The sequence below is a fragment of the Stegostoma tigrinum genome, chromosome 4 (genome assembly GCF_030684315.1).
Source record: "Stegostoma tigrinum isolate sSteTig4 chromosome 4, sSteTig4.hap1, whole genome shotgun sequence".
Taxonomy (NCBI): Eukaryota; Metazoa; Chordata; class Chondrichthyes; order Orectolobiformes; family Stegostomatidae; genus Stegostoma; species Stegostoma tigrinum.
The window spans coordinates 130365004-130389198 of record NC_081357.1 but is presented as its reverse complement, the minus strand read 5'-3'; the positions used below and the strand labels follow the sequence as shown (position 1 = coordinate 130389198).

Genomic DNA, 24195 nt, shown 5'->3' with positions numbered 1-24195 from the left:
TTCCACAGGCTTCTCTCTGGATGAAGGCATTAGTCCTAATGACCTATCCTTTATCTTTAAACTGTCATCCTTAGTTCTGGACTCCCTGGTCATTGTGACCATCATTTCTGCATTAACCCCATCTAGTCCTATTGGAAATTTGTGGGTTTCTTTGAGATCCTGCTTTATTTGCTCTGATCATGTACAAGTGACAAAAGGCAGTTTTGAAGTGATTTCTTCAGCCATGGTGTCCACGAATAGACCCTCCGGGATTTGGCATGAGCTAGCAATGCCCCCTGCTGAGCTCTGCCTTCATAATGGTGCCTTAAATCAGCTTTGTATTGCCCCCTGGGAAGTGCTTCCACTTCCCTTCTGTCAATAACTAATGCTGAGGCAAGAGGCAGGGAGATCAGCTCCACGTCCCAGGCCATGCTGCCTTTCCTTCATTTGAATATTGTTCCCATTGAAGTTTCAAGGACTGAGTTCCTAAGAGTGAAGAAAGCGGTGGTCTTTAAATTGTGAAACCCACGATTGGTCCCTCCACCCCATTTCCTCTAATCTCCTACTTGGCCATTCAAACTCGGGAAATCCAACTCAAATACTGAAGGTAATGTCATACTGAACAGAAAATCCTCTGAGTGATGTGGGTTTTACACCAGCCTGAACCTGCAGATCTTTTCTCATTTGTACAGGAGCCCGCAGAAACCTCCGAAATGATTTGCTGGTGGCAGCTGACTCCATTACAAACACAATGTCCTCGCTGGTCAAGGAGCTCCATTCAGGTAGGAGCATAGGCTAAAAGTGACCGTGATACTGAGGCTAATTCTCAAACTAGCCTTAGAGTTAACAAAATATAAAGTGGTCTTTATTTTCTGTCAAACTAGTATCTTGAGAAAGTTATTTTCTTAAAACACAATGCATATGTTTACATGAGTGTTATATTCCTTCCCCACTTGGTGTTTTTCTGTAGATTGCTGAGGAGTATTGAAGTATTTCTCTACGCTGATAGAGTAGGGGAAACAAATGTTTAGCCATTAGTTGTCATTACACAAGGCTCTTTAATCTCCCAGCCTGTCAACGCTGGATTGATACCTACGCCTCACACTAAGCTTCTTGGAATCAGATTCCTCTCACATTTGGAAAGAGAGCTCCAGCACATCAGAGGATATGCAGCAGTGACAGGATACATGTGAAGGAACATTATTACCGTACAAACCCCATTATGAATCTTGTTCTAAAGAAATACGGCAATCTGACAGTTGACTCACTTTATTAGAATTGAATCATGAGCAACTGAATTCCAATTGGCCGCAAGTACCATATGAACATATTTAAGCAGCTGGAGATGAACTATAACAATACAGTAACAAAATGCAGCAGCATTCCAAATTTACTTTGATGCAATCTACTCCAGAACAAATACCATGCTGGTAATCTATTTACAAGCTATCCAACATGGGTTTCTTTCATGTGTGCGCTTCCCTTTGACCATAGAATTTTGATCTATATTACCAACTGAACATATTTGTTTTCACGAAACCATGAGGTACACCACTTTACAATTTTCCACTTCCTAAATGAATACTGACTCTGTAAGCTTTCTTTATGCTGTCTTTACAGTATTTTCTGAGAAATATGGTTGCTGCAGACTCCTGTCAAGGTCTCTGGAGCGAAACCTCATTGACAATGCATAACCGTATTGTAATCATGCGCTTACGTATGAAACTGTATCAACAAGATGATACAAATGTTTTTGTACTGTTAGAGAAGAATGTAAAACCATTTGCCATTTTGGGTGTGGAGATCAAGTCAGAGGAAATATGCCAAAGTAGAGTGCAGTGATTATAATGAGGTCAGCCAGGTGGACCTCATAGAATATGAGTTCTCTGATTGGGGCTGTTAATCTGGTCCAATCAGGGAGTTCTGGCTGACACTTAGAAACAGGAATAGCAGGGTTCTGCTCACTGTAGGAGCAAGCTCTGAGCTAGCTGTGATAATGGGAACTGCAGATGCTGGAGAATCCAAGATAATAAAATGTGAGGCTGGATGAACACAGCAGGCCCAGCAGCATCTCAGGAGCACAAAAACTGACGTTTCGGGCCTAGACCCTTCATCAGAGAGGGGGATGGGGTGAGGGTTCTGGAATAAATAGGGAGAGAGAGGGAGGTGGACCGAAGATGGAGAGAAAAGAAGATAGGTAGAGAGGAGAGTATAGTGGGGAGGTAGGGTGGGGATAGGTCAGTCCAGGGAATGCAGTGGGGGAATTTTTGTTTAGGGACTGGACGTCCATGGTGAAAATGAGTTTTGTTTAGGGACTGGATAACCCAAAGGTTGCAGGAACAGCAACTCATATTCTGCTTGGGAACCCTGCAGCCCAATGGTATCAATGTGGACTTCACCAGCTTCAAAATCTCCCCTTCCCCCACCGCATCCCAAAACCAGCCAAGTTCGTCCCCTCCCCCCACTGCACCACACAACAAGCCCAGTTCTCCCCTCCACCCACTGCATCCCAAAACCAGTCCAGCCTGTCTCTGCCTCCCTAGCCAGTTCTTCCTCTCACCCATCCCTTCCTCACACCCCAGACGCACCTCCATCTCCTACCTACCAACCTCATCCCACCTCCTTGACCTGTCCGTCTTCCCTGGACTGACATATCCCCTCCCTACCTCCCCACCTATACTCTCCTCTCCACCTATCTTCTTTTCTCTCCATCTTCGGTCTGCCTCCCCCTCTCTCCCTATTTATTCCAGAACCCTCACCCCATCCCCCCTCTCTGATGAAGGGTCTAGGCCCGAAACGTCAGCTTTTGTGCTCCTGAGATGCTGCTGGGCCTGCTGTGTTCATCCAGCCTCACATTTTATTATCTGAGCTAGCTGGTTCAGTGCCATGTACTAGGCATGTGACAGGATACCAGCCTTCATGGCCATTATGATTCCAAGCTGCCTCTTATTATCAGACGTTACTGGTTTTGCTTGGCAGTTTGAGAACCAGGAAAACCCGTAACTGGACTTTTAACATGGGAGGATGACTGGCAGATGCATGTAACTTAGCTTTAATCCTTAATGAGATGTTGAGAGACCATTTGGTATGTGAGATTAATGGTGTGACCATACAAAAACGCCTATAAGCTGAAGCCCACTGGACTTCACACAGGTACTACAACTGGCTTTATCATTGGAAAATGCATCAAGTGCACCATGAGTTGCAGGGTATTCCGATGGAAGTGGACACCATCGCCAGGCTGACTGGGCTTGAGTGAAGGTAATTGTATAGCCTCACTCAGGACATATCCTGAACAGACGGAATCCAGGTCAGCCCCCAGCAAAACCCCAAAACAAAGCCAAGCCCCTTCTAAACGGTTAAGATTTTCTCAAGGATCTGGGCTGGCAGGACATTGTAGTTGCTGCCAGTGTGTGTGCTTGAAACGGCAAAAGAGTGCCACTCGACCTGAAATGAGTGAGAGAACTGTTAGGCTGGTGTCCAGAAGAGTGCGTGCCCTGGACAGCTCACTTAAGCCTGGTTTGGAGCAGTTAAATTACTTAGCAGTATTCAAATCAGAACCAACCTAAATAAACATCTGGTAAAATGGTCTCCAAATTCTAATGGAGGTTTTTTTTTATTTCGAGTGATTGTAAAAACTTTTCTGGTTTCTTTTTCATTTATCTAAGTTAAGTTTAAGATTCAAAATTACAGGAGATCCCAGGCCCTTGTAATGCTCTTCTTGCTCAATGTGTGAGCTCAGGTACACGGCTGATGTCCCTGATTCCTTCACGTGCAGGGAGTGTGTCCAGCTGCAGCTCTTGTTAGACCGCATGATGGCTCTGGAACTGCGGATGGACTCACTTTGGAGCATACGCGATGCTGAGGGCGTTGTGGATAGCACGTTTAGCAAATCGGTCACACTGCAGATTAGGATCACTGAGGGAGAAAGGGAATGGGTGACCAAAAGGCAGAGGAAGCGCAAGAAGGCAGTGCAGGTATTCCCTGCTGCCATCTCCCTCCAAAACAGGTATACAGTTTTGGATACTGTTGGGGGAGATGGCTCATCAGGGGAAGGCAGCAGTAGCCAGGTTCATGGCACCGTGGCTGGCTCTGCAGTACAGAAGGGCGGGAAAAAGAGTGGAGGAGCTATAGTCATTGGGGATTCAATTGTAAGGGGAGTAGATAGGCGTTTCTGTGGTCGAAAATGAGACTCCCAAATGGTATGTTGCCTCTCAGGTGCACGGGTCAGGGATGTCTCAGATCGGCTGCAGAACATTCTGAAGGGGGAGGGTGAACAGCCAGCTGTCATGGTGCATATAGGCACCAATGATACAGGCAGAAAACGGGATGAGGTCCTAACAGCAGAATTTAGGGAGTCAGGAGCGAAGTTAAAAAGTAGGACCTCAAAGGTAGTAATCTCAGGATTGCTACCAGTGCCACGTGCTAGTCAGTGCAGAAATGAAAGAATAGCCAGGATGAATGCATGGCTTGAGAGATGGTGTAGGAGGGAGGAGTTCAGATTTTTGGGACATTGGAACTGGTTCTGGGGAAGGTGGGACTGTTACAAATTGGATGGTCTACACCTGGGCAGGACTGGAACCAATGTCCTTGGGCATGCTTTTGCTAATGCTGTGGGGGAGGGTTTAAACTAATGTGCCAGGGCCATGGGTACCAAATATTGGACAGAAAAGAGGTAGAAGCGAAAGCCTGTAGGGAACTAGATAATGGAGTCAGTGTGACTAAAGGGAATAGTAGTCGGGGAGCAGATGATGAACACAAAGGGACAGGTGGTCTGATGTGCATTTGTTTTAATGTGAGAAGTGTAGTAGATAAGGCAGATGAGCTTAGGGCTTGGATCAGTACCTGGAAGTATGAGGTTATTGCTATTACTGAGACTTGTTTGAGGGAAGGGCATGACTGGCAATTAGATGTCCCAGGATATCGATGCTTCAGGCGGGATAGAGAGGGAGGTAAAAGGGGTGGAGGAGTTGTAGTACTGGTCAAAGACGATATCACATCCGCACTGAAGGAGGGCCCCATGGAGGACTCAAGCAGTGAGGCAATATGGGTAGAACTCAGAAATAGGAAGGATGCAGTAACAATATTGGGGCCGTACTACAGGCCTCCCAACAGCAAGCGTGAGATCGAGGTACAAATATGTAAACAGATAATGGAAAGGTGTAGGAGAAACAGGGTGATGGTGATGGGAGATTTTAATTTTCCCAACATTGACTAAGATTCACTTAGTGTTAAGGGTCAAGATGGAGCAGAATTCATAAATAGCATCCAGGAGGGTTTTCTAGAGCAATGTCTATATAGTCCAACTCGGGAAAGGGCCACACTGGACCTGGTGTTAGGGAATGAGCCCGGCCAGGTGGCTGAAATTACATAAGGGGACTACTTTGGAAATAGTGACAACAGTTCCATAAGTTTTACAATACGCATGGACAAAGATGAGAGTGGTCCTAAAAGAAGAGTTCTAAGCTGGGGGAAGGCCAACTAATCTAAAATTCGGCAGGATCTGTGGAATGTAGATTGGGAGAAACTGTTTGAAGGTAAATCCACATTTGATATGTGGGAGGCTTTTAAGGAGAGGTTGATTAACGTGCAGGAGAGACATGTTCCTGTGAAAATGAGGGATAGAAATGGCAAAATTAGGGAACCATGGATGACAGGTGAAATTGTGAGACTAGCAAAGAGGAAAAAGGAAGCTTACATAAGGTCTAGGCGACTGAAAACAGACAAAGCTTTGGAGGAATATCAGGAATGTAGGGCGAATCTGAAACGAGGAATTAAGAGGGCGAAAAGGGAACATGAGATATCTTTAGCAAACTTGGTTAAGGAAAATCCCAAAGCCTTTTATTCATATATAAAGAGCAAGAGGGTAACTAGAGAAAGGATTGGCCCACTTAAAGACAAAGAAGAAGAGTTATATGTTGAGTCGGAGAAAATGGGTGACATTCTTAACGAGTACTTTGCATCGGTATTCACCAAGGAGAGGGACATGACTGATGTTGAGGTTAGGGATAGATGTTTGCTTACTCTCGGTCGAGTTGACATAAGGAAGGAGGAAGTGTTGGGCACCCTAAAAGATATTAAGGTGGACAACTCCCCAGGTCCGGATGGGATCTGTCCCAGGTTACTGAGGGAAGTGAGAGAGGAAATAGCCGGGGCCTTAACAGATATCTTTGCAGCATCCTTAGACACGGGTGAGATCCCAGAGGACTTGCTACTGTCGTCCCCTTGTTTAAGAAGGGTAGCAAGGATAATCCAGGTAATTATCAACCGGTGAGCCTGACATCAGTGGTAGGGAAGCTGCTGGAAAAGATACTGAGGGATAGGATCTATTCCCATTTGGAAGAAAATGGCTTATCAGTGATAGACAACATGGTTTTGTACAGGGAAGGTCATGCCTTACCAACTTAATAGAATGTTTTGAGGACAAGACGAAGTTGATAGATGAGCGAAGAGCTGTAAATGTCATATACATGGACTTTAGTAAAGCGTTTGATAAGGTTCCCTATGGCAGGCTGATGGAGAAAGTGGTCACATAGGGTCCAGGGTGTGCTAGCTAGATGGATAAAAAACTGGCTGAGCAACAGTAAACAGAGAGTAGTAGTGGAAGGGGGTTTCTCAAATTGGAGATCTGTGACCAGTGGTGTTCCACAGGGATCTCTGCTGGGACCACTGTTGTTCGTGATATACGTAAATGATTTGGAGGAAGGTATAGGTGGTCTGATCAGCAAGTTTGCAGATGACACAAAGATTGGTGGAGTAGCAGATAGTGAAGGGGACTGTCAGAGATTACAGCAAAATATAGATAGATTGGAGAGTTGGGCAGATAAATGGCAGATGGAGTTCAATCCGGGCAAATGCATTTTGGAAGATTTAATTCACGAGCAAACTATACAGTAAACGGAAAAGTCCTGGGGAAAATTGATGCACAGAGAGATCTGGGTGTTCAGGTCCATTATTCCCTGAAGGTGGCAACACAGGTCAATAGAGTGGTCAAGAAGGCATGCGGCATGCATTCCTTCATCGGATGGGGTATTGAGTACAAGAGTTGGCAAGTCATGCTACAGTTGTATGGGACTTTGATTCGATCACATTTGGAATACTGTGTACAGTTCTGGTCGCCATATTACCAAAAGGATGTGGATGCTTTGGAGAGAGTGCAGAGGAGGCTCACCACGATGTTGCCTGGTATGGAGGGCACTAGCAATGAAGAAAGGTTGAGTAGATTAGGATTATTTTCATTAGAAAGACGGAGATTGAGGGGGACACCTGACTGAGGTCTACAAAATCATGAGGGGTATCGACAAGGTGGATGGCAAGAAGCTTTTTCCCAGAGTGGGGGACTCAATTACTAGGGGTCATGAGCTCAAAGTGAAAGGAGGAAAGTTTATGGGAGATATGCGTGGAAAGTTCTTTACGCAAAGGGTTGTGGGTGCCTGGAACACGTTGCCAGCGGAGGTGGTAGATGCGGACACGTTAGAGTCTTTAAGATGTATCTGGACAGGTACGTGGATGGGCCGGGAGCAAATGGATACAGACCTTAGAAAATAGATGACAGGTTTAAACAGAGGATCTGGATTGGCGCAGGCTTGTAGGGCCGAAGGGCCTGTTCCTGTGCTGTAATTTTCTTTTCTTTCTGATACTGATGTGGCTGCATCAGCAATTGGGGAACCAGTCTTTACCAAGATTCACACTGGATCAAATCCTTAAATTTAGCACAAGATCTCAGCTAGACTGAGAAACAATGCTGGGGACCCCCTACAGATTAAGGGCAGAACTTCAGTTTTGGTCTCTTGTGAGAAGCACTTGTTTCAGTTACCACAAATTGTAATAACAGGTTTGGGCCTAAGCTTGATGGGGCGAAATTGGTTGTGAAAGATTCAACATGATTGGTTCACTATTTCTGGATGAGGAAATGGCTGCCTGAGTGAAGTCCTAATTAAATAGCTGGATGTCTTTCAGGAAGATCTAGGGACTATCAAAGGAGACAAGGCCAACTTGCATGTTGACCAGGAAGCAATTCCATGGTTATGCAAAGCCCAGCCAGTGCCATTTGTCTTGCTGATAAAAGTGGAGACAAAAATCAGGAGGCTGGAAAGCACAGGAATCATTAAACAGTACAGTTTGCAGAATGGGCAGCACCGATTGTACCGATTGTAAAGCTGGATGGGTCGGTTTGCGTTTCTGAGGATATTAAACAAATGGTTAATAGCTTTTCACAGCTGGATAAATACACAATGCCTCACATAGAGGATTTATATGTAAAATTGGCAGAAGGGCTATCCTTCACAAGCCTGGATATGAGGCATGCATACCTGCAATTGTGGTTAGATGAGGACTCCTAGAAGTACGCTACAATTAACACCCACAAGGGTTTGTACCAATATGAGACGACCATTTGGGGTATCATCAGCCAGTGACATGTCCCAGCCAAGGATGGAGAACATTTTACAAGGTCTACCCCAAGTTGCCATTGTCTGGATGACGTGCTAATACCCAGGAAGACCAATAAAGAGCATTTAGAGAATTTGGACATAGTGCTTAAACATTTCTTCAGCTCCCCAAGTGACCTACTTGGGTTAGAGAGTGGACTAGACCAGGTTCCACCTGTTGGAATATGAAGTGAGGGCAGTTAAATGTGCCCCGGCTCTCATGTCTATACCAGAGCTCAGGTCTTTCCTTGTGCTGGTGAATTATTCCTGAGTATTTATATGTAACTTGTTCTCCACCCTAGCACCTTACACCTGCTATTGAAAAAGGGTCAGCATTGGAAATGGTCGCATAGCCAGGAAGAGACCTTTAGGAAAGTGAAGAAGCAGCTAGTGGCATCTAAAGCATTGGCCCACTATGATCCAAAGAGAGACCTAGTGCTGACTTGTGATGTTTCCCCATACAGTGTGAGGGTTGTGTTGGCTCACCAGTGGCCCAGTGAAGAGTAACGCCTGACAATGTATAGTTCCTGGTCTTTGGCTGATGCCGAACAAAAATACACCCAGGTAGAGACGGAAGGTTTGCCAGTTATCTTTGGTGTGAGAAAGTTTCACCAATGTGGACATTGTAATAGTAACAGACCACAAACCCCTGCTAGGGCTACGTAAAGAGGCCAGGGCTGTGCTGCCCATAGCTTCAGTTCATATTCAGCGGTGGGCTGTCATTCTGCGTGTGTACAGTTACAGGTTGGAACAATGTCCAGGAGAACAAGCAGTAAATGCAGATGCCTTGGGTCACCTCCCACTGGCAGGTACACCATCGGTGCTGTCACCATTGGAACAGTCTGTTCTGGTTTTAAACTTTCTGGACTCCCTTCCAATCACCACTGACGTATCAGACTGCGGACACAGAAAGACCCCATTCTGGCAAAACTGCAACAGCTGGTGGTGATGGGGGAAACAAAAGGGCCATCACAACCAGAACTGAAACCTTTCTGGACCCGGAGAGACCGGATCGCTGTAGGGGGTGGCATTTTATTATGGGGAGGGCCAGGAGTGACCATCCTGAGCAATGGGCGCTGCCAGATACTGGCTGAACTCCACCTGGGTCATCCAGGGGTTTCCCAAATGAAGATGTTGGTGAGAAGTTATATCTGGCAGCCAGGATTGGGGCAATGCCCAGAGTGCCAGCAAGGACAAAAATTACCACGAGCAGCTCCCCCACATGGGATTGGACGGGTAAACCCTTGACTCAGTTATGTGCCATCTATTGTTGGTCCTTTCATGAGCCCAATGTTCTTAGCCACTGTGGATGCCCACTCAAAGTGGCTGGACAATGAGTTCATTTGTCACACAAGGGGATGATGATTGAAAAGCAGACAACATCTTTTCAGTTTTCACTGAGGAGAGAATTTGTATGATAAGGAAATAAGGGAAATGGGTGGAGATGTTTTGGATTAATACATATTACCAAAAAGGAGGAGTTTGCAACCTTAAAGTACAGTAAGGTGAATAAATCCCCTGGGCCTGATCAAGTCCGTCTTTGGACACTATGGGAGGCTCAGGAAGACATTGCAGAAGCTCTTACAGAGATTTTTGCTTCATCTTTAGCCACTGGTGAAGTTCTGGAAGACTGGAGGGTGGTTAATGTTGTTCCATTGTTTAAGGAAGGTAACAAAGACAATCCAGGGAACTACAGGCCAATGAGCCTGACATCAGTGGTAGGTACGTTACTGGAGAGGATACTGAGGGGCAGGATCAACCTACATTTGGATAGTCAAGGCCTGATTAGGGACAGTCAGCATGGATTTGTGCATGGGAAGTCATGTCTGAGAAATCTTTTAGAGTTTTTCAAACAAGTTACCATGAGGATGGATGAGGGTAGGGGAGTGAATGTTGTCAATATGGATTTTAGTAAATCTACTGACAAGATCCCACATGGCAGGCTGGTCATGAAAGGTCGCATGGGATCCAGGGAGAGCTACTAATTGGATTTAAAATTGGTTCGATGATTGGAAGCAGAGGGAGATGGTTGAAGGTTGTTTCTCAGACTGGAAGCCTGTGACGCATGGTGTGCCACAGAGGTCAGTGCGGGGACATTTGTTGTTTGTCATTTACACAGATGCTCTGATATGATGTATAGGGCATGATTAGTAAATTTGGAAAGTGTGCAAAGAAAGTTTACAAGAATGTTGCCAGGAGCCAGGATTAGTCTGCCTGAAGTAGAGGGAGAGGTTGGCCAGGATAGGGCTTTATTTCTTGGAACACAGGAAATTGAGAGGCGACCTTATTGAGATGTGTAAACTCATGAGGGGCATAGATAGGATGAATACATAGAGAGTTCTTCCCATAGATGGGGAATTGAAAACTAAAGAACACGTGTGTAAGGTACAAGGAGATAGATTTGAGAAGGACCTGAAGGGCACTCCTCGCTGCCAACGGGTTTTCTATCCATTTTAATACACTTCCCTCTGTCCCATGCTCCTTAATCTTGCACATTAATCTCTTACATGGGACTTCGTCAAGCACTGGCTGAAAGTCTAAATATACTACGTCGACTGGCTCCCCCCCCCTCCTCTCTACTTCTTACATCTTCATAGAATTCCAACAGATTTGTCAAGCCTGATTTCCCCTTTATAAATCCATGCTGACTCTGTCTGATCCTGCCACTGTTGTATTACTGTATGACTCTAAGTATCCCATATGCCTACTTCATTACCCCTGCTGACATGTGCTCCCATCTTCAGGTGTCTATGGACTTGTGCACTATTGTCTCTTTGTTCCCCCCCTCCAAACCCTCCCTCAGATCCAACCATTTATTGTGTATATCCTTCCTTTATTATATCTCTCAAAATACATCACTTTGCTCTTGTTGGGATTAAATTCCATCTGCCATTGCTCTGCCCAGTTTCAGATCACCATCAGATTGTAGCCTGAGACCAGTTGTTGGGAATGCCAGGTAGAAACCACTGTTACAGAAGAAAACAAGAGTTTATTCTGAGGCCTCATGTCGGTCCCAGCGAATAGTCATGATGGCCCTTGACAATCTGACATGGATTCCCCACTCAAAATAGTGAAGTAGCACTCTTAAATGATGAATGTACGACTTTATTGTCACACATATCTTCAAGATAGAGTGAAATGTGTTTCCAGGCCACAATCTGCCACCATTTTATGTTACTATGGAAGATGGGTTGGTGATATTTCCAAGGACACCATCACGCTGCTCTCCATTTTGGCAGAGTGTGTGGTCTACAAGTTCATGGCAATTCATGGGCTCTGGGTCAACACTGGGGACTCAACTGTTAGATAAAGAGGCAAAATGGAAACGTGGAGGGAGATAATGGTGGGCGCAAAGAAATTACTTAAATGAGAGTTTGTCATCTGTTCAAATTGGGGCCTAAAGCATGATCCCAGGGCTTCTGCAAAGTGTTCCCGTCCTCAAGGAGATTCACCTCAGGAACAGCAATAACAATGCCGATGCCGCAGGAGACCCCTCCTTGCCAATACCACGAAGAGTCCAGGCTTTCGGCCTACCACCTTCAGGAGCACCCCCCTCCCCCCCCCCGCCCCCACCCCACCCCACCACTGTGCACTGTCACCACTGCAGCCGTTGCCACCAAGGGCCCCAGTCCAAGCTGCCGCTTTACCGGCAACACCACCTCAGGCCTTGGAGATGAAGAATGAAAAGAAAAAAAACAATAAAAGATGAAACGAAGCGAGAGAACAGGGATGCTGTTGGTGTGGAGCAGACGGCTTCAGGCGCTCGAACACTACCTACCATGCCAGCACTGCCATCTTGAGCATTGCCATGTAGCACATCAGAAACCATGTACGTGCACACTTACAGTAACTTGTGCAATTGTGGAAACTCTGAAATATTGTCTTCGGTGAGAGCAAAGGAATGTGTTTGGAAATGCCATGCCTGGTGATTTTTTTAAGTTAATGCCTGATTATATTTGTTTGTTTGACATGTTGAGGTAATTATTGTAAATGATATCACAGTCATGATTGCTTGAGGCCATAATTTGTTATGTTCATACTTTGCCATGAATGACCTGCTGAGAAATACAGTTTGATGCCAGATGTGTGGCAGTACTGAACCAGTGTTTGCATGATTAATGTCACTGCCTTTAGCAGGACTTCAAATTCAAACCGCTTTATTCCGTCCCTGAAAGGTGAGCTGTAATTAACTCTAAGTCTGTTTATAGTGGCAGCCATTTTACAGTGTCATTGGATCAAAGATAGCAGTGTTTCAACTTTGTCACATTTGAATGACTTACAGGATCCACTGGAGTTGTAGGATGATTTCCCCATCCTTCATGTTATCTCATGTGTTGCTGTCTTTGTGCCCACCATTATACCCCTCCACATTTCCATTTCGCATCTTTATCTAACAGTTGAGTCCCCAGTGTTGACCCAGAGCCCATGAATTGCCATGTACTTGTAGGCCACACACTCTGACAATATGGAGACCAGCTCGATGGTGTCCTGGGAAACATCGCCAACCCATCCTCCAGAGTTCCTCCTTCCTTATAGGCTCTATCCTTCAATCATTGTCATCATTACGTCAACAACTCTGTCCAGTGCAACCTATCCTAGTTGAGCTGCCCACTTTCCCCTGAACTATGCACACTTCCCCCTGAAAAATCCCTGATCACGGCTGAGCACATGCTCAGGCCTGACCCTGGTCCACCCCCAGACTGACTTTGCAGTTTAGTCCCAACTGAGAATAATCCAGCCACCAGATTGCAGTCTTCACCTACATACCTATAACCCTGGGATTGGCTGCTGTTGACCTGGAGGTCAAATCCATGTCCAAATCCATGGACCATAAAGATGTGGATCTTCAAACTCTGGTTGATCCAATCATCTGAGACTATGGCCAAACCAGTGTAATTCAACCAGCCCTCTGACTGAGTGTGACTGCACAAGTATTCACGTTAACATCAGAATTAGGAAAAAAGAACTCAGCTATTTGGCCCTTTACTCCTTCCGCTTCACTCTTCAATAAGATCACATCAGATCTGTTTGTTTTCAATTCCATGTTCCTATCTGCCCCGGTAACATTTGACGCTCCAGCCTAACAACAATTGATCTACTTCAGAGTTAGTAAGAACTGCCGATGCTGGATTTGATTCCCTACAGCGTGGAAACAGGCCCTTTGTTCCCAACAAGTTCACACTGCCCCTTGGACCATCCCACCCAGACCCATCCCTCTATAACCCACACACCCCTGAGCACTATGGGCAATTTACCATGGCCAATCCACCTAGTCTGCACATCTTTGGACTGTGAGAGGAAATCAGAGCACCCGGAGAAAACCCACGCAGACTCAGGGAGAATGTGCAAACTTCACACAGACAGTTGCCTGAGGCTGGAATTGAACCTGGGTCCCTGGTGCTGTGTGACTGCAATGCTAACCACTAAGCACTGTACTGCTCTGGAGCCAGAGATAACACAGTGTGGAGCTGGAGGAACACAGCAGGCCAGGCAGCATCAGAGGAACAGGAAAGCTGATGTTTCAGGTCTGGACCCTTCTTCAGAAATCTTGATCTACCTCTGCCGTTCATACTATTCAATGACCCTGCCCCTGTCTTCTGAACAGAAAGTTCCAAAGTCATACAACTCTTTGAGAGAAAATAAATTCTATTCATCTCTGCCCCAAACAGGCAACCCTAATTTTAAACCAGTGTTCCTTTCTTCTGGATTCAGCCATGCCAGAGGACATCCTTTTACATGCCTACCTTATCAAGGCCATTCAGGATCTCCTCAGCCTCGATCAAATCACCCTCACTCTTCGAAACTCTGGTAGGAACGATGGCCCACCTGTACAATCTTTTCTCTTTGGACAACCCAGTTATTCGGGGTATCAGTTAATGGTAAACCACCTCCAATGCCTTCACATCCTTGACCCGAGCATGAACTACTCGCTTTGGCCATTTGCTTAAAGTACATGCAGTGTGTTTGCCACTTGCTGTCATTGCAGATAGGGATCCTTTTGGAAATTGGTGCACTAAGAAATTGCAGATACATCGACAAACACTAATGTGTTTGACGCGTTTCCTGAAAGAACACAGTTACTGGTCCTACCAACAGCAGGGACACACACAGCAGGAACATAGCCTCCATGCTAGAGATGAGCCTGCCAGCAACAATCCTTAGTGTTTCATGTGTATGTATGTCTATATATTCTACTAGAAAGTATTGATAAATATTGAGAAGTATAGATAGAATTGGTGGTAGTTGTCATTTCCTTGGGATGGGGATTTTCAAGAACAGTGGACACACTCTTACGGTTAGAGGAGAGAGATTTAAAACACACGTGAGAGGTAAATTTTTTACACAGGGGGTGGCTCGTGTATGGAATAAACTTCCTGGGACAGTGGTGGATGTGGGTACATTCACGGCATTTAAAAGGCATTGGGATGGATACATGAGTAGGAAAGGTTTGGAGGGATATGGGCCAGGAACAGGCAGGTGGAGCTAGTTCAGTTTGGTAATATGTTCGGCACGGACTGTTTGGATCAAAGGGTCTATTTCGGTGCAATAATACAATTTAATGTCTGAAAAATATCACCATTTTAAGCTGCCTTTAAACAATGCGAGATTAATTGCCAGTGTGCACGGTGTACATTTACTTGATGTTGAAATGTACTTGAAGTAGCAGACGTCATGAATAAGTTCCCATACTGTAAGCCTGAGCCACAACCTGTTAATAGTGAAATGTATGAATTTACATTGTTCTTTCAAACATGTGGATGAGTTGAGCCTGTTTCCATGCTGTATGACTCTATATAGGGTTTGTGTGGTACATGGGGAGGGGAGGGGAGCAGAGAGGGGGATGGTGGACAGAGAGGGACAGTGAGGAGAGTAGTGAGGGGAGCCGTGAGGGGAATAGAGAGGGGGACAGTGGAGAGAGGGGGACAGTAAGGGGATCAGAGAGGGGCATGGTGATGGGAATAGAGAAGGGACCAATGAGGAGAGCAGAGAGGGAGACAGTGAGGGGAGCAGGGAGGGGGACGGTGAGGGGAGCGGAGAGGGGGACGGTGAGGGGAGCGGAGAGGGGGACGGTGAGGGGAGCGGAGAGGGGGACGGTGAGGGGAATAGAGAGGGGAACTGTGAGGGGAGCAGAGAGGGGAACTGTGAGGGGAGCAGGGAGGGGGACGGTGAGGGGAGCAGAGAGGGGGACTGTGAGGGGAGCAGGGAGGGGGACGGTGAGGAGAGCGGAGAGGGGGACAGTGAGGGGAGCAGGGAGGGGGACGGTGAGGGGAGCAGGGAGGGGGACAGTGAGGGGAGCGGAGAGGGGGACAGTGAGGGGAGCAGGGAGGGGGACGGTGAGGAGAGCGGAGAGGGGGACTGTGAGGGGAGCAGGGAGGGGGACGGTGAGGGGAGCAGGGAGGGGGACGGTGAGGGGAGCGGAGAGGGGGACGGTGAGGGGAATAGAGAGGGGAACGGTGAGGGGAGCGGAGAGGGGGACGGTGAGGGGAATAGAGAGGGGAACGGTGAGGGGAGCAGGGAGGGGGACGGTGAGGGGAGCAGGGAGGGGGACGGTGAGGGGAATAGAGAGGGGAACGGTGAGGAGAGCGGAGAGGGGGACAGTGAGGGGAGCAGGGAGGGGGACGGTGAGGGGAGCGGAGAGGGGGACTGTGAGGGGAGCAGGGAGGGGGACGGTGAGGGGAGCAGGGAGGGGGACGGTGAGGAGAGCGGAGAGGGGGACAGTGAGGGGAGCAGGGAGGGGGACGGTGAGGGGAGCGGAGAGGGGGACTGTGAGGGGAGCAGAGAGGGGGACGGTGAGGGGAGCAGGGAGGGGGACGGTGAGGAGAGCGGAGAGGGGGACAGTGAGGGGAGCAGGGAGGGGGACGGTGAGGGGAGCGGAGAGGGGGACGGTGAGGGGAGCAGGGAGGGGAATAGAGAGGGGGACAGTGAAGGGATGAAAGAGGGGAACGGAGAGGGGAGCAGAGCGGGGGTCGGTGAGGGGAGAAGAGAACAAGCCAAATAACAAGTGAAGACTGGAGGGAAAGCAGGAAGGAGGCTTCAGTGGTTCTGGAGCAGGACAGTTAGTGCTCAGAGAGTGGGGTAAGGAGGGTTGTGTGTGTGGTTTTCTTGTTTCTGCTGCATGACAGTAATGTCAGCAGCAACAACATTCAGTTCGAGTGTGGTTGCAGGAACTGCAGTGTTCCTGAAAGTTTGTTCCGTTAGAAGTTGATATCCACATCCATCAACCCAGGCATTTATCTGGAAATGTGAGCCCCCAGTTTTATCATGTTATCAAGAGTTCACTTCCTCCGGCAGCTTCTGGCTGGAAATCCAGTAAGAGATCTACACTGCCACCTTCACCAAAGGCCCACTCAACCATATCAAACCAATCAAACGGGGGCAAAGCCATGAGGAGGACTTCACGAAAAATCAAGGCCCTTGAGGAGGGAGTTCCTCAAGGTGAGAGCTAGCTGGACATCCAAGGCTCGGCAGTGGCTATTGTGGAAAGGGTGGTAGTGTTGCAAAAAACATTGGGCTAAGATGAGTGTAAGGGAGTGTGGCGAGGTTCAGCAGGAGACAATTTGGTGCCATGGGTCTCTGAGTGCCTTTGAGTGAGGGACCACTCTCAGAAACACGGTGATTGGCTGCCCTCACAGGTTGACCTTTCAGGAACGTGTCTTTGCGAGGGACAATCTCCAGTGGTGACAGACTGGATTCCTTAAGTCTTTCGCAAATGGCCGCTTGAGGATCTCAATTAATTCTGATTTTCCCATCCAGAACCTCATTCTGGACACAGCAAGGTGATGGAGTTTGGGTGCAGTCTCAGTGCCTTTCCTTGCTCAGACCTTTGGAAGCAGATGATTGCACCTTTCATGTTTCGTTTAAACATCAAAGTTTCAACATTGCACAAAATGGGACATCCCAATTATTATATTAAAGCAACAAGAATTTCAAAGTATTGCCACTAATTTGACAAAGTAACTAAATGTTAAAAGTACTATTCTCGCAATGAATTCTGGTAAGCGATACATGATGCAAAAGCTACCTGCTATAGTTTCAAATGACATTACCTTCACACCCACTACAACAAAATAACAACCAGTGTGAACCCAACTTTATCAGTTCTCTGTGTGATCACTAATTCTTTCACATCAGTAAAGAATTGATTGACTTGAAAAGATAACTGGCATTTGGCCAGCATTGATCCAAGCTCCGTGGAGACATGCTTACTTTTCAGTCTGGAGTTTTGCTTTGCCTCAATTAATAAAAGAAACAAAGTCTACAGTAAAACATGGTGTTGCTAGCTCATGCCAGATATTGGTGCTAAACCAGTAACGGGATCATTTATACCAAAAAATTCCTTTCTTGTAATACTAATCTAAACATAGTAAGTTCATGCAGCTGTCTTCAAGTTATTTTTAAAACGTTTTCCTTTGTATGCCTTTTTAAAATGTCTGTCCAGTTCATGAAAGTAGCAACTTTGAGTGAATCACACTATAATTTAATGAGTCACATCACATAGGTTTACAAACATATATTTAGAGAGGCAGTGCCTTGTCACGATCAATGTCAAATCCTTGCTTGTTGGGTTTGGAAATAGAGGAGAACCTAAACAAGCCTCACTTCAAATTAATTATAATGACGTTCCATTTCAGTAACTTGGCTGATGTGTTCCAACACGACTCACGTGATTTTGTTGCTCATTTGATAACACTTCAAGTGTGCTACTTCCAATATTTGTTACCTCCATATTCCTAAAGTTAATTAATCATTCAGTGAGTTTGTCACATTTTGCAGGTGATGTTTCAGTCACACTAATTAGGCACCATTAGAGGCTGCAGCCAAAGTGATCCCATTTAAACCCATTTTGAATATTGTCAGTAATAATGATCAGGCTGCTCTCTTTCTGTTGTTTTTGATGCAGATCTGTTCTGAATGTTGTTAGCAGCTGATTCCATTTTTATCCAGCTTCCAAATCCAAAAATATAATCTGTATGAATAGAGTGACATCAGGTTGCTAGGTGATTGCAAAATCTTTCAGGATACATATCCAACATTCCTATTGGCTTGATATTTATATTTACTCAGTTTTCAGTGAGATGGAAACCTCTTGAGAGTAGCATGTTTTTTTTGTTCCATTGTATCCAGCTGATGTTTGGCCTTTAGATCTGTCTGTCGTCTTGTTTCTACACAGAACTAAAAATTATTAAAATATACACACTGTTCTATTGGCAAATCTGGCAGACTTCTGACTGAAAAATACCCTTGATTTTTTAAATTATCATTTTTTCTTTTATCGAGGAAGTGTGGGTATTGCTGGCAAGGTCAGTTGATGACAACAAGACAATAAAACCACAGGGTACAGGAGCAGAAGTAGCTATTTGGCCCATCTACCATTCAACGAGATCATTGCTGATCCGATAATCTTCAACTCCACTTTCTTACCTTTCACCCAAACCCCTTAATTCCCTCACTGATTAAAAATGTAATGGCTCAGCCTCCAAAACCCTCTGGAGAAAAGATTCATCATGCTCTGCAGCTCTGTATTAAATGGGTGACCCCTTACTTTGAGATTATACCCACTGGTCATAAACATTCCAATGAAGAGGAAGTAACCTCTCTGCATCTACACTAACAAGCACTTAAAAATTTTATGTTTCACTGATGTTCTTCTCAACTTCAGTAAGTACAGACCCCTCAATCCACTCAACCTCTCCGCATAGGAAAATCCCTTGATTCCCAGGATCAATCTAGTGAATCTTCTCCGGACCACTTCCAATGTCACCAGGACTTTCCTTAGGTAAGGGTGCCAGAACTGTATACAGTATTCCAGCTGTGTTCTAACTAGTAGCTTCTATCATTTTAGCAAGACCTCCCTATTTTTATACTCCATTCACTTTGAAATACAGGCCAACAGTGTATTTTCCTTTCCTGTTACCCACTGAACTTGGATGTTAGCTTTTTTACCATTCATGCAGAAGGATCCCTAAATGCCTTTGTGATGTAGCTTTCTGCAGCCATTGAAATAATATTCAACTCATCTACCAAAGTGCATACATAACCTGCCATTTTTACACCTGAGGTAACAAGGTAGAGCTGGATGAACGCAGCAGGCCAAGCAGCATCAGAGGAGCAGGAAAGCTGATGTTTTGGGCCTAGACCCTTCTTCAGATTTTTCTATCTGCAAAGTTTCTGCCACTCACTTAACCTGTCTGTATTCCCCTGTTGACTCTTTATGTCATTCTACCCACTTGACTCCCATCTGTTTTTGTGTCATCTGCAAACTTGCCAACAGTACATTTACATTTGCAGATATCATAAATAATTATGGCCCCAGCACTGATCTTTGTGCCAGTCCACTAGTTACAGGTTGCTATCCTGAAAATGTCTATTTTATCCCAACTCTCTGTCTTCTATTAGTTAGCAAACTGTCTGTCCATGCTAGAATATTATCCCCAACACCATGGGCTCTTATCTTATTTGGTACACACATGTACAATAACTGTTCAAATTCTGTTTGGAAATCCAAATATATTACATCTACTGGTTACCATTTATCTATTCTCTTGTTGCCTCCTCAGAGAACTGTAATAAGTTTGTCAAACATGAATTCCCCTTCTTGAAGCCATGCAGACTCTGGTTATGCTAAGTTGCTGAATGCTGTGCTATTACTTGCTTTATAATAGACTCTCACATTTTCCCTAAAACAGACACTAAGCTAACTGACCTTTAGGTACCTGTTTTTTAATCTCCCTCCCTTTTTTAAATTGAGGTGTTATAATGGCAGTTTTCCGATCCTGTTACTTTTCCAGAATCTAAGGATCATTGGAAGATTATGACCAGTGCATCCACTACCTCCGTGGCTACTTTCCTTTAACATCCCATGATGCAATCCAACATGTCCAGGAGACATACCTGCCTGTAGCCTCATTAATTTCCCTGAAGTATTTTTATCTGATAATAATTCTTGTTAATTTCCTAAACTTTCACTTTAGACCTGAGATTATTTAATATTTTGGGATGTTTTTAGTGTATTCTACAGTAAAACCTGATGGAAAGTATTTATGCAATGACTCAGTCATTTACTGCTTCACCAGTGTTACTTCTCTGGCCTTGTTCACCAAGGAGTCTACGTTAACTTTGGCCTCTCCATATTGGTAATGTCTCTACACTAGTAAGCTAGAGACATTAATGTCTCATACATGTCTACTAATGACCTATAGGGGAGGAAAACTGACTTACTTACTTCGTCCGGCCTGCATGTAACTCTAAATTCAGAGTAATGTCATTGATTCTTAACTCCTTCTGGGCAATTAGAGGTTGGCAATAACTACTGACCTCACCAGCGATGCTCTCATCCCATGAGTAAATGAAAAAACTTTGGGTTGATGATCTGGGATCATGGGTTCAAATCTTGTTGCGATTGCTGGCAGAATTTAAATTCAGTTAATGAAATTAACTGGAATTAAAAGCTAGCCCAGTAATGGCCACCATGAAACTGTTATCAACTTTTGTTAAAAAAAACTGTCCTAGTTCGGTAGTGTCCTTTGTGGAAGGAATCTGCCATCTTACATGTGACTCTAGATTTGCAGCAATGTGACTAACTCACAATTGTCTTCTGAAACAGCTTAGCGAACCTCTCGGTTTAAGGCTGTTTAGGAAAGGCAACAAATGTTGACATTGCCAGTGACATTAATATTCCATCAAAGAATTGAAAGAAAAAGATCAGCATTTATTTCTCAACCCTGGTTGTCCTTGAGAAGATGTTGGTTCACTGAACCTTTTCAGATGTCGCTGCAAAGTCAATGAGATTGCTGTAGGTTTAACATCATGGAAAGGTCCAGGAAAGGAACATTAGTGCACTAAATACTTTTCCTTTATATGACAATTCAGTAGTTACATGATCAGCATGGAAATTAGGTTTTTATTCCAAATTTGTTTCACTAGCTGAATTAAAATTTCCCAGATACACATTTTGGGATTTCTAGATCATTTTCTAAGTTCCTGGAAATGTATATCCTTTAACATAGCACTGTCTCATTGTTCATGTTGGGTTCTTCTTAATTTCTTTAGACAAAGGGCTCAAGATTTAGATTCAGTCAAAAAAAAATTGTCATCAGAACATTGGATTCATACAGGTCGTGCACAAGTGAACATGTGTCAACATAGCATCTTTTCACATCCTCAGGATATTCCAAAAGATGTTGCAGCTAATCTGATGTGATTTTTGAAGTGTTGTCACTTGCTTGGTTGCTAGACGTGAGAGCTAACTTGTATATAGTATGGTCCTAGAAATAACAATGCTCCATGTTGTGTTGGTTAAAAAATTTCCCTTAGTGTTTTGAATTAGAGCTACAGGACTTTTTTCAGTCTGCATAAATAGATCATCACATACACAGTTTAATATCACAATCAAAACATCTTTATGTGTCACCTAATAGAATCTTGGGATGGTCTAAAGTGCTTCACAGCCAGTACGGTAGTTTTGAGTCAAGTCGGTGTTGTTAATTAGGAAATATTCAATAATGGAGAAGTTCCTTTTTAAGAACCGAAATGGTGTGCCGAACTCCTGCAGCGGGGCTTCAACCTGTGACCTTCTGACTTCAAGGCAAGAATGTTACCGCTGTGCTGAGCCGACACTTTAATTGTGGGATATCTTAAATAACAAAATAACAGTTATTTAAATTCAGGGAGTATTATAACAAACTGTGCAAACAGATGGGTCGTAATCATCAGTATATTTTTGACAGGTGCATCCCTGAACTTTGCTATTAAGCCATTCAATGAATCATCTCTCATTGCCTTTGACATTTGAAAGCTTTGGCAGAGTATAGTACTATGCATGTCATAAACTGTTCCACCAACCTCTCTTCATGGCTAATTAGTTTTAAGATGCAGAGGCTGCAGCTGACTTATTTCCCATTCATCCATTCACATCCCTGTCTCCCCTCCTTTCCTCTTGCTCCTTCTCTTTTAATGATGTTGTCCACTTATTGATAACTTCTTTATATTTCTATTCTTGATTACTCTTTGGACTTAACAATGTAATTTAGATTGTACACCTTCAGCACTTAGCTTTCCAGCCAGTGCAGACAGATCTAGGAGAGAGCTGGATGGGAATGTCCTGACTATTGACATCAAATAGTGATAACAATGCGATGCCACTTCCCCTCAGTTTTCCCTGGCTTGGCACTGAAAGATAGTGAGGAATCACCTCCGATATGCTGGATGGCAAATTAATCAGTTGTTGAGCTCATTAAACTAACTCTGAAGTGGTTTGACGCTGAATCCTGAATTTCCAGCTGTGAAACCTGTTTCCCAACCTATCAGCAACTGACCAGAGTCACCAAAGTGAATGTACAATAGAAGGAGCTTCTCCTGGTAAGTTGGGCAGGCTTTAATCGGTTGATCTCAACAATCTAGCAACTTCTGTCGCAAAAATTTCCCCAGTCCTAACATTAATTTGAGCCGAGTGGCAAATCGGATAGATCTCCAGACATCCAATGGCAATGACATTACCAACATCAGTAAGTTTTTTTAAAAATTCATTTGTGGTACATGGACATTGCTGGCTGGGCCAGAATTTATTGGCCTGTTTACCCTTGAGAAAGTGGTGATGAGCTGCCTTCTTGAACCACTGCAGTCCAAACACTGTAGGTCAACCCACATTGCCCTCTGAGAGGGAGTTCCAGGATTTTGACCCAGCAGCAATAAAGGAACAGCCATATATTTCCAAGTCAGGATGGTGACTAGCTTGGAGGGGATCTTGAAGGTGGTGATCCTCCCATGTATCCATTGGTCTTGTATTTATGGAAGGAAGTGCTCGTGAGTTTGGAAGGTGGTGTCTGAGGATCTTTGGTGAATTTCTGCGATGTATCTTGTAGATAGTACACACTGCTGCTACTGAGCATCGGTGGTGGAGGGAGGGGAGGCTTGTGGATGTGGACTGATTTGTCCTGGATGGTCTCAAGCTTCTTAAGTGCTGTAGGGGCTGCACACATCCAGACAAGTGGGGAGTATTCCATCACACTCCCGACTTGTGCCTTGTAAATGGTGGATAGACCTTGGGGAATCAGGAGTTTGGCTACTCACTGCAAAATTCCTAGCTTCTAACTGCTCCTGTAGCCACTGTGTTTATGTGGTGAGTCCAGTTGAGTTTCTGATCAATGATAATCTTCAAGATGTTGAAGTGACCAACTGTATTGAGGTATTCTCATAGACAGGAGCCAAGAAATAAGACACAATCACTTCTATGGATGCTGAAATCGTATACACTTCTTTGAAAGTTATTGTAATGGGAAGTGTAAGATTTGCATTTAACTGTGTGCAGGCACACCAGAAATTGTTGTTGGCCTCTCATTGATAGCAACAGCCATATGGACTGCCATAGTGTTAAGGGCTTGGATAGAGAGAAATGATGTTACATGTGTTCAGGAAGAATTTCTCCTGCAGAAAGTAGACACCCCTAGTGGAGAAGGGATAAAGCTTGACCTCCTCCTGGGAAGTATGACAGGGCAAGTGACAGAAGCAGGGGGCAAAGACTGCAATTCCATTAGTTTTAAAATAGCAGTGGAAAAGGATAGGTCTGGTCCACATGTTAAAGTTCTCAATTGGGACAGGGCCAATTTTGATGGTCCTAGTTAGGAACTTTCAAAAGTTGATTGAGGGAGGCTGTTTGCAGACAAAGGACCATCTGGTAAGTGGGAGGCTTTCAAAATTGAGTGAATGAGGGTTCAGGACCAGCATGTTACTATTAGAGTGAAGGGTAAGACTAGCAGGAATAGAGTTATCGAGATGAAGAAAAAGCAGG

The 24195-nt window shown here is 44.9% G+C and overlaps 1 protein-coding gene across 11 annotated transcripts in view; it reads left to right on the top strand.

The window, feature by feature from the left end:
* dtnba (dystrobrevin, beta a) overlaps positions 1-24195 on the top strand; it is a 537031-nt gene that overhangs the window by 482066 nt on the left and 30770 nt on the right. For 8 of the 11 annotated variants that reach the window (XM_048530760.2, XM_048530769.2, XM_048530766.2 and 5 more), the window contains one exon: positions 672-761. The exons of the other annotated variants lie outside the window; for them this stretch is intronic. In XM_048530760.2, coding sequence (XP_048386717.1) covers positions 672-761 — 90 coding nt within the window. The remainder of the gene's footprint in view (positions 1-671; positions 762-24195) is intronic. 11 annotated transcript variants of the gene reach the window in all.